Source organism: Phalacrocorax aristotelis, chromosome 2 (genome assembly GCF_949628215.1).
Source record: "Phalacrocorax aristotelis chromosome 2, bGulAri2.1, whole genome shotgun sequence".
NCBI lineage: Eukaryota > Metazoa > Chordata > Aves > Suliformes > Phalacrocoracidae > Phalacrocorax > Phalacrocorax aristotelis.
Genome location: NC_134277.1, coordinates 117,151,493 through 117,161,528, shown reverse-complemented (window position 1 = coordinate 117,161,528; position 10,036 = coordinate 117,151,493). Strand labels below are relative to the sequence as shown.

General features: G+C 41.4%; 1 protein-coding gene across 1 annotated transcript; it reads right to left on the bottom strand.

The window, feature by feature from the left end:
* Nucleotides 1–1,161: 1,161 nt before the first annotated feature.
* On the bottom strand, nt 1,162–9,016 carry LOC142053941 (histamine H3 receptor-like). The gene is made up of 3 exons (XM_075086164.1): nt 8,476–9,016; nt 5,675–5,841; nt 1,162–3,957 (listed from the first exon to the last, which is right to left on the bottom strand). The coding sequence occupies exons 1-3, from the start codon at nt 8,762–8,764 to the stop codon at nt 3,172–3,174; spliced, it is 1,242 nt and encodes a 413-aa protein (XP_074942265.1). The 5' UTR covers nt 8,765–9,016; the 3' UTR covers nt 1,162–3,171.
* Between the last annotated feature and the right edge of the window lie 1,020 nt (nt 9,017–10,036).

Here is a 10,036-nt window from a genome sequence, read left to right as displayed (position 1 = left end):
AAATAAGCCAGAGGTATTAGTGAAATGTCTGCCCATGCCCCTAAAACCAAGTTTGCATCAAGAAGCACTGCCCGGTTAGAGTAGTTATTCTGGCAACTTCTAACATGTCAAGTAAGCCCAAATGGAGGCAACATTAGGTACTCCACTGCCCCTCAATGGAGCTAGGCTTGTACTCAGTGTCTTTCATCATCTTCAACTTGCTTTTCCTAGGCATTGCACAGTGCACTCCTGCAGGCTTCCGAAGGCCTCAGGCTGCTTAAAAAGTCCCTCTTGATAGCAGCATTCAGCTGCTGTTCTGGCCTGTACCAACTATCTGTGGCAGAGACCACACTGGTATGAGAAGCAAGCAAAAGGCAGGAGCAAGGAAGAGGAAGAAAAAAAACCACAAACCCAAAACCCAAAAAACCCCCACCATGTCATAGATATAAGAGTATGTGTACTTATCTGCACACGGCAATGGCTTAATTTCAGAGATAGCCTTTTGACAAGCTAACCAGAATGAGTTCTTTAAGCCCCTATTGCTAACACTATCAAAAAGCTTGTCTTATAAAGCATTGAGGAGCCATGTGCTCTTAAGGCTGACACAAAAGGATTTGTTTGCCCATGTTCAACATTACTGAATTTGCAAGTTATGTTTTAAAAGAATTACAAAAGCTTTGCAGGGCAAAAAACTGGTGCATGCTGCACTTAAAGAAAACAGATAGGTGTATTGAGCACTTGTGTTTTGTGTTCTGACCTGCTTTGGATATATCTGTTGACTTTCAGCAGTAATTACAAGCCCAACTCATTGGCCAAGATCCTGTAACACCTCGTGCTGCTTAGACATCAACTAAAAAGATTACATCTAGTCTGAAGAACAAATAAGAAGGGTATTCAGAGAATGCTGGAGAGGAGCTAGAAAAGCCAATATGCTTTTGTAAACCTCTCAGTTACACCATGGGCTTCCTAAGTTTACATTTTAATCTATGTTAATCCAAAAAGAAATGTCACAGAAAGAACAAAAAAATTAAAGGAAATTATAGTGGGCCAGAATCTGTAGAAGGAAAGAACTTTTCACCTCAGCACCTGAGTGTGACAGTGGAACAAGGTCAGGTGAGGCAAGGTAATCACCTGCTCTGCCCGGAGACAATATCAACAGAAGCACATCGTCTTCCTGTATTTGCCATAATGCAGCTTTTTATTAGTTATTAGACAGTCAGATAAGGGCTGTGTCCCTGGCCATCGTTCTCCTTACACTGAACTTACGTTCATGTTTCTATCTGCAGATGTAAGAACAATCCCCCTTCCTCAGCACTTCACACCTGAATCTTGGGCAAGTTTGTTGCCAAAAGGTTGGCTACCCTTCAGTTTCTTAACATTTAAAAATCTTGAAAAATATAAAAATTTATATTCTTCCCTTTAAGTTTAAAAAAAATTATGTATTTTTTCACATATTCTTTGCATGATTATATTATTTTCAGTTCATATGTTGTACTCCATGATTAACATCTTCAGCAAAGCTCTATTTAAAAAACAGGTCTTTGAAGTAGTTTCTCTTAACTCTTACAGTTCTCAGCTCATGTTTGAGAGACACTTCCTACATTTGTGAATACATGTGTATTATCTGTAAGTAGATCAGTTTAGATTATTATACAGCATAGCAAGAAAAATAACTGTGATTAAGTGGTAGTTCAGCCCAAAAGGAGAACATTCAGAAGACTATTTAGTAAAATATACCAATATACTATATGAATATACACTAAATAAAACCAGAAGATAAAAGGGACACCCACTACTTCTCACATTACTTTAGTATTTATTCTTCCATTTATTTGCTGCCCTTATACTTACTGACAGTATGCTGAAAAGAAGCTATTTGTATTTTAACAAGTTAGACTATTTAATAAGGAATCTAGTACCTGGTAATTCCAGAATTCTGCAGCTAAACAACCCTTAACAGCTTGGAAACTGCATATTGAAAGAAGATTACCTCCATGCTGTCTCAGCTAAGTTACCATACATGCTATAGGGAGTCATCAAGGTCAGTCATTTTCCTGGCTCATGCAGCAAACCAAACACAGCCTTACACAGTGTGTAAGAGATTTGCCCATTTATCATAACCTCCAAAAAATGGCATGTAACAGGAACTGAAGTAGTGCAGAAGAGGGCAAATGAGATATAATACTCACATTTAGCCTGTTTCTCAGTTATTCAAATTGCTTGCCCACTGGCACACTGAACCAAATGGGTATTTGCTCAGGTGTGGAGTTGAGTTGGTCCCTGTGCATTATGTCATATTAGGAAGTGAGCAGGGCTTGTAAGACCAGCATTTTTCACAGTGTGGGTTAGAGCTTCACTGGGAGTCACAAAACGATCTAGAGGGGGCTATGCAGTGTTAGAGCTGCTCAGACTGCTGCACACATCCTCCCCTGGGCCAGCAGCAGCAGATTTTCTCCCTCAAGGAGTAAGAACATATACTACTTTTTTCTATGATCTCTCAACACTATAGCTGTAGAAGGCTTGTTTCTTGAAGAATAGCTGAAGATGCACATAAATGCTTTACATGCCCAAATTCTCTACTGTTGCATCTGAGCAAGGAGGCAGATTAATGCCCGTCTGCAGAGAATACCTTCACTAGAGTTTTAAAAAGTAGTCCCTGTATTCCCCTGATGTCTGAACATCCTTAGTGAAAGGACATAATCCTACTATGTGCCTCAGAACAAAAGTCATAATTTAACTGGATGTTTTATGATAAGGAAAAAAATGCTTCTGAATGCAGTAGAAACTGTTCAAAAGAAGTAGAACAGAGAAGATATTAGCTTTAGAATACTATTGACCTTATGGCAAGTACCCACCTTTGTTATATTTTTAACTAATACCACCCATGAACACATATATAAGCTGTACTGCAATTGAAGATAGTATCTTCAACAACCAGAATGAAGATAATGTGGACAGACTACTAGGGAAGGTCAGACAGAGGCAATATCCTTTAACCAGCCAATTGAAATAGCTGGAAAAATTATGCAAACTTTGTGCATGCATGTTTATCTGAAGGAGGACTTATTTCACGGAAGGCTTATCTAGGCTTTCTAACTAGACTAATCTCCTGGAGGAGACTAACCCTAATTTCAAACTCTGGCTACCTCCACACCTCACCCTGCTCTCTGGATCCTTTTTTTCTTTTTTCTTCTAAAAAGACCCTGATCTTAATCTTGCAAACCTTTTGGGACATAATATTTTCATGAAAGCCATTCGAAATTTAACATGACAGAGAGGGTAGAGAAATGGATTCAGAGAGGAATTGAGCCACAAAAGCCAAAAGGTTATTTCATACAAGGAGCTATGGACACAGGTTCCTTTGCAGACCCCACGAATAATCATTAGTAAAGTGTATGGGGCCCAGCAAATGGCAAAGGCACATACAATTATGGCAAGCGACTTGGCTCTTTTCTTGTCCTGCTGCAGTTTTGACCTGGTCATTGCACAAAAAGAAACAGAGAAGTCATTTTCTGGGGTTACAGAATTGCCTGTGGACGGAGACGAGCTCTCAGTTACCAAAGACCCTTTCTTTGGCCTTGTGGAGATAGAAACACTGTCCTCTGCTTCTGATGGAGTAGAAGATGCTCCTGGCCTTGGCAAGAGGCAGAATCGCCAGGACAGGGTGCCGCTCCTTGGAAGCTCACAGTCCTGCATGCTGCTGTGCCACTGGCGCCTCTGGATGTTGTAGAAGATGTGCACATTGAAGTAGGTCACCGAGAGCAGCGGCACGAAGAACTCCAGGGTGGACGCGCACAGCAGGAAGTACCAGTTGTGGAAGAACTCAGCGTAGCACTGATCCGCTGCTACCACGCTGCATCCGGCCACATACTCCCAGAAGAGGATTGCTGGGCAGTAGAGGAGGAAGGCAAAGACCCAGATGGCCACCATCTTGACGACAGGGTTGGACGCTATTCCCTGCTGGACTCTGTAAGATACCTGCGAGGGAAAAAAGAAAAAGGTTGCATCTGTAGAGACGCGTTTTGGAACCAACAGAAGTAGCAGGAGAGGCATTTAACACCATGCTTGGTAATCTAGAGCTGTGGCCATGCTGTTTAGGTGAAGCTCACCTCAGTGTGTGTACTTCACCGATGTTGACATAACATAAGGGTGTCTCTCTACAGGTTAATGTAACTGTGCTAGGGTCCTGGTCCAGGTGATGAAACATGATCATCCATCAGTATCTAGTAATTTGGTATGCCTTGTTTGAGATATCTGTGACCTGAAGTGCCAGAGCAATTAGCATTTTCTAGTTGTTCAGAGCATGACTCCCATTCACCTGCAACTGCACTGCTTTTCACAGCATTTTACAAGCAGGTAGGACTATATGCGTCACATTGGTCAACAGAAAATGTGCCACATATATTTAACACCCACCTTTGAGAAATTGTTTATTGCACACTTCATGAGGAGGTAGGAATAGATTCCAGCTCTGCAATGCAGCCTTTAGCTGACGAAACCACAAAGTCATCCCTTTTCTTCCTTTTCCCCCCACTTTGGGGCCAGTACATATTTTCCACTGTATGTTGCAGAACAGACATATCTTGTAGCTCACATCCTGCTCCATCCCTTTCACAGGATGACAGAGTGAATGTGTAATTCTGGGAGCATAGATATCCAATTAAAAAAAAAGTATGAGTTAATGTCATTAAAGACTATCATACAAATGTCCCTAGGTCTTAATTACACTTGCGCAGGTGGTCTTAATTTTGCACTTTGTAAATGCTGAGTCTTTGGCTTTCCAGTGTAATATTCCTTATGTGCAAAATATTTTGGTGTTTGATTTCCCAGATTTTTTCCTTTACATAAAATAAAATAACAGAAAATAATGAAATGCCATAAAAAGACAAGTATAATAAGTTAATTATAATTAACAAAAATAAGGCTGAAATTCTATTATATGGCATTATGTTGACACTCTCATACATCACCAAAGAGCTGGAACCTTTAGCTCTCTCCAGCACTTCCCTGCCACTTGAGCTAGCAGAGTGACTAGTGAGAAATTCTGCTTTCCATCCTTAGCATGAACCAAGACATAAAGCACACAAAAGCAGAGACATAAAGTGCATTTGAAGTTTTGGGTTCTGCCCCAGGCACCGAGGGGAGTTTATTGCCACATGTCCATAGGCAGTCTGTGCAGTCTGTCCCTTGTCCCACCCTCTGCCCTGTTTGCTCTTGCTCCCAATCTTCTCCAGGAACATTTGGGACCACATCTCAGGCCTAGCCATCCTTCCCAGTGTCCTTCACCTCACTGCCCTAGCTCCACTGCCTTTTCTTCCCATGCCTGATTTTAGGTCCAAATCCAAATCCAGTTTATTTTTAATATCCTCTTTCCTTGCCCCCTTTCTACCAGCCTCCTGTCTTACCCTTTTCACCCCTCAGCCTGCTTTTCCTCAAGCAGCAGCACAACTGCAACCTCCAGCAGAAATTGTGAGAAAAGTCCTGCTTGACCGGCTCTGGACTGGAGCATGCTCAATGCAGAATATTCACCACAACTAGCAGCAAATATCTAATAATCTCCACATGCCAGCATATTTTTGAGGGCCATTATCGCAGTTAAATTTGGCTTATACTCACCAACATGGCAAACATTGGTCAGTATAATCCACCAATGATTTTGTGACAAAATCAGAGAAGCTATAAACAGGGTACTTACAGCTTTAGTAACTGACAGGAAACGGTCGTAGCTGATGAGAACAATGTTAAATACTGAAGCTGTGCACAGGACATAGTCTGTAGCTAGCCAGAGCTTGCAGGCACCTTTTCCCAAGTGCCATTTCCCCGTCAGGCTGTAAGGGATGTAGAGAGGCATGCAGAACACACCTGTGGAAAGCAACGACAAAGACACCGTGTGGTTCATACAGATTGCAAATGGTACTCCTGGAAGCAGAGAAAGAAAGTATTCTGGTCTTAGGCTAAAAAAAAAATAAATCTGTAAAGGTGCATATGTAATTTAAATACATAACATCTTTCATTCTCAAGAAATCTGACCATGCATTTCTACGTATTAGATCTTAGCATATTTGGGTATGCTGATTGTTGGGAATAAGCTCAGGGCAAATCAGCAAAGAAGGATCTGCTGAAGAAGAAATTACAGTCTAACCAACTTATAGTTTCTAAAGATATATAATCAGTGTTGCAGCATATATGCATTGAGTTTGTGCCCTGACATGTAACCTCATTGCTGTATATCCTCTAGCCTTTTATCTGTTTTAGAGTTTTCCCCCTAACACGTCTACAGATGTTGCTAATATCAGTTATTAATGTAGGAATGGTTAGCATTTGTAAGCTAGAGACAATATATTGGATAGTCTTTGTGGTATCTGGAAACCTCTTCTACCAACGATAGAGCAGACACAGCAGAGGTATAAAACGCTCTCCCACTTTTAAGAGGTGTTTTAATCTTGTACTTGTTCTCCAACTGAGATTAACTCCAGAACTATTTTTTTTTTGCTTGTTACGTTTGTTTTTCTCCAAAAAGCCTTCCACTGAAGTACTTTTATAAGAAAGTCATGTTTGTGTTCTATTTTCAAGGCAGCAACTTCTTCATTTCACGGCTAATATTCTTTCAAAAGTATGGTGTAATATCTGATCCTACATTCCTGAAAACACTGATCCACTAAAGACAAATATAAAACTATATGCAGCTCTAAGATACATTTTAAACTCTTCAGATTATTCTTTTTCAATATGTCCATCAAGATCTTAGAAGTTACTGAACATATCCAGGCTGATGTGGCCCACTGACAATAATCTGAGCAATGAGCTGACAGACTCATCAACAGGCAAATGCTCACAGCGTTTCAAAACTGATGGCTTGCTTTAACATATACCTTAAATACAACAACATCACTTTTGTACAAAATACTCATTTTTCAGAGTTGCTGATGATAGTTGCTGCTTTCATCAACTTCAATGGGATCAATGTTTGGCACCATGCCAAAAGTAATGACTGCTTTATCAATAGATATAAATTCAGAGGCAAGAACTAGGTCTTAAGTATTTATATTTGAAACTATTCTCGCTTTTACTAATTAGAGAACACAAAAGATGTGAGTCAAGTGACTGGAAAGATTCTAGATTTCTAAGAAATTAAAAAAATACCACAGTAGTTTCAGAAAAGAAAGCATTTTCTGACCGATCCCAGAGACAAAATCCTAGATTTACATGATCTATAGGCCAACATAATACTGATACCAATAATTTCCTCTTGGCTGAGTTAAGACTCCACGGGGCACCAGCCACAAACCAGAATTGATGTAGAAGGCAGATATTTAAATCTCTTGACTAAACTGTAAGATAAAGGAGAAACAGACTTTTGCAGAAGACCTGAGCAATGAAATGGCAGTTCTAGCAAATTCTTTCCCTGGAGGAGGGAAGCAAAGGCTCCAACACACGTATTATTTGGCTTCTGCCCTGGTGGTGAGCCCCAGAAATAGGCACAATGGGTTATAAATGGCATAAATGAAGGAAAATCTTAAATACACGTCACCACAGAGCACTGACAAAGGAACAGCAGTTAGGAGGGACAGTATTGCCAGAAGTGGAGCAGGTTGATAAGCATTTTTTCCTTCCTCATGATTTAGTGAATATTGGTCTCTGTGGCTGCCCTGAAGAGAGAGCACTTGTGTGCAGAAATACCTCCTTGCTAGCCTCAACTCAAGATGTCTGCTGGAACATATTCCATGGGACCATGGTTTTTGTCAGGCTTTCTCTGCTGCACAGGCTCTTTCCCTGGCCTGAACCTTGAAGGACTGCTACACAAGGCATTCACATCCTGCATCTCCTCACCTGGCATCACACACCAGGACTGGATCCATGGCACCTCAAGGGCCCAACTCTGCTGGGCTTCTGCAAGGACACTATGGGAAGAGGGGACTAATAAGGAAAACGGATAGGCGATGCCAGCAGGCTGTTGGTGGCATAGAGCAAGCCACCTGATCTATAGCCTGCACTGAGTTGAAGCCTGCAAAAAGTCATAGTAGTAATTGTTTTGGTGTAGTGTAATACACTCATAAGCCATTAGTACTACGTAGAGAAGTAATTAATTTACCTGGATGTACCATACGTAGCTGTATAAGAAAACAGTTACTCTGTCCATTATAAGGATGTTCTGAAGCGTGTGATCTTAAAGGGGGAGCAAAGGTAAGTCATGAACTGTAGCAAAAAACACTCTTTCCTTCAGTTGGTACTCACATATAGTAGTTGTTCCTTTTCCCTGAAGCAGCAGTAAAAGTATTTATATGAAAAAAGGATGCATTTCTCATTATAACATATTTTGAGACATAATAGGCTGTTAAGACACTTAATGCAGCTTTCACCATTCCTTACCCCTCCCCTAGACACACAGCTGGGAAATAGTTCTCTTAGAAGAAGCCACCCAGCAAAAACAGCCCCCTTGCTTCTCCTAAGATTCCTAGGAAACAAACAGGACATGCCTCCACAGCTGCCACTTACCCACCGCAAAGTCAGAAATAGCAAGGTTGAGAAAGTAATAGTTACTCCGATGCCTGAGGTTTCTGTCCATGATGAAAGCAAGGATCACCAGGGCATTTCCAAGGATGGTGACCAGAGCTAGCAACACCATGAGGAAAGCCAGCAGCACCAACACGCCCAGTGAAAACTCGGAGCCCGGTGACTGTGTGGACGAAGTCTCATTACACATTCTAGCCATATGAGGAGCTTCAGCTGTGCTGTTGTGCATGTTGCGTATCCAGGTCAGTTCAGTCTGGGAAGAAATTCGCATCTGGCGGAGTTATCCAAAAGTTTGAGACAAGTCCATTAACAGGATAGGTTGAGTACTGACACATCCAAAAAAATTCACAATATTAAAATAAAGGATCAAAGCCTGGAGTCTCTAACATTCCTGGATCTGAATGCACCTATTGGCCTGAAAACAAAATCTATAAAAAAGACACCTTATAAGCAGCAGCAAGTGCACATTTTAAAACAGATTATCTCTTTCTCTCCCGAACACTGATCATTATCTGCTGAGGTCAGAAAAGCTGGTCTGAAAACAACTCTATTCACAGTCAAGCAGTTTGCATATTAGCATTGTGTAAGCTTTTTTACACATTGAATTCTGCTGCAGCTAAAAACAGATCTCATTTTCACTTCCCCAGTGGTCAACAGGATTTAAATTATTACAATTTTATTTTTGTTACGGTAAAATTTCGGCACTGTTGCACTTGCTGCTCTACCACTTACTAAATTTTACAGTTAAGAACAGAGATGTATATTTCTTAATGTTCCTGGTTACAGAGCATTTATAATTCAGTTATACACAGCAGAAGTACCACCAATACCTTTTCAGTTCACCCTAATCAGAAGAAAGTCTAGCCCTGGGCACAGCAAAAACAAATACCTGGACTTTGGAGGACCTTCTAAACATGTCCCATCTAATCCTCCACTCCCCAGGTAATTCCAGGTAAACTTCCATTCCACAGACTGCCAAACACTTAACGCTTTGCAGGTGTGAGCAGGTGTATCCCTTCCTCATCACAATTTCATTTATTTTGGTCAGAGTGCACAGAGGTTGGCAGGCCATGGCTGACTCATGCCTGCAGCTCACCAGCTTCATAGCACCACGCCATACCCTGTGACCAGCTTTTCCAGCTGCAGCCATAATTCTGGGTTCTTGAGAAGATGTAGGGCAAGAAACAAGGCAAGAGAGGGTGGAAAAGATGTAGGACGGGGAGGTGCAGTGTTCTGATCCTGTCTTGGGGAACAAAGGGAAATATATTGCAAAAAGTAATTAAAGCAAAAGGTGTAGGGCAACAGGACCAGAAGAGACCTCAAGAATCATAAAATGTGGCAAACAGACACCTGCCTCGGGTGCCTGTGCACAAACACAGCCTGGGAAACACACAAGACGAACTAGAGCACTCTGTGCAGTCACAAAGTCACCAGTCATGAAGCCAGTGGCATGGGCGACAGTGGCAGGAGTGTGTTGCAGAGCACCCTGATTGCGGTGAGGAAGGTAAAGTCTTTAAGCAAATCAAGGAAGCCTTTGGGTCAC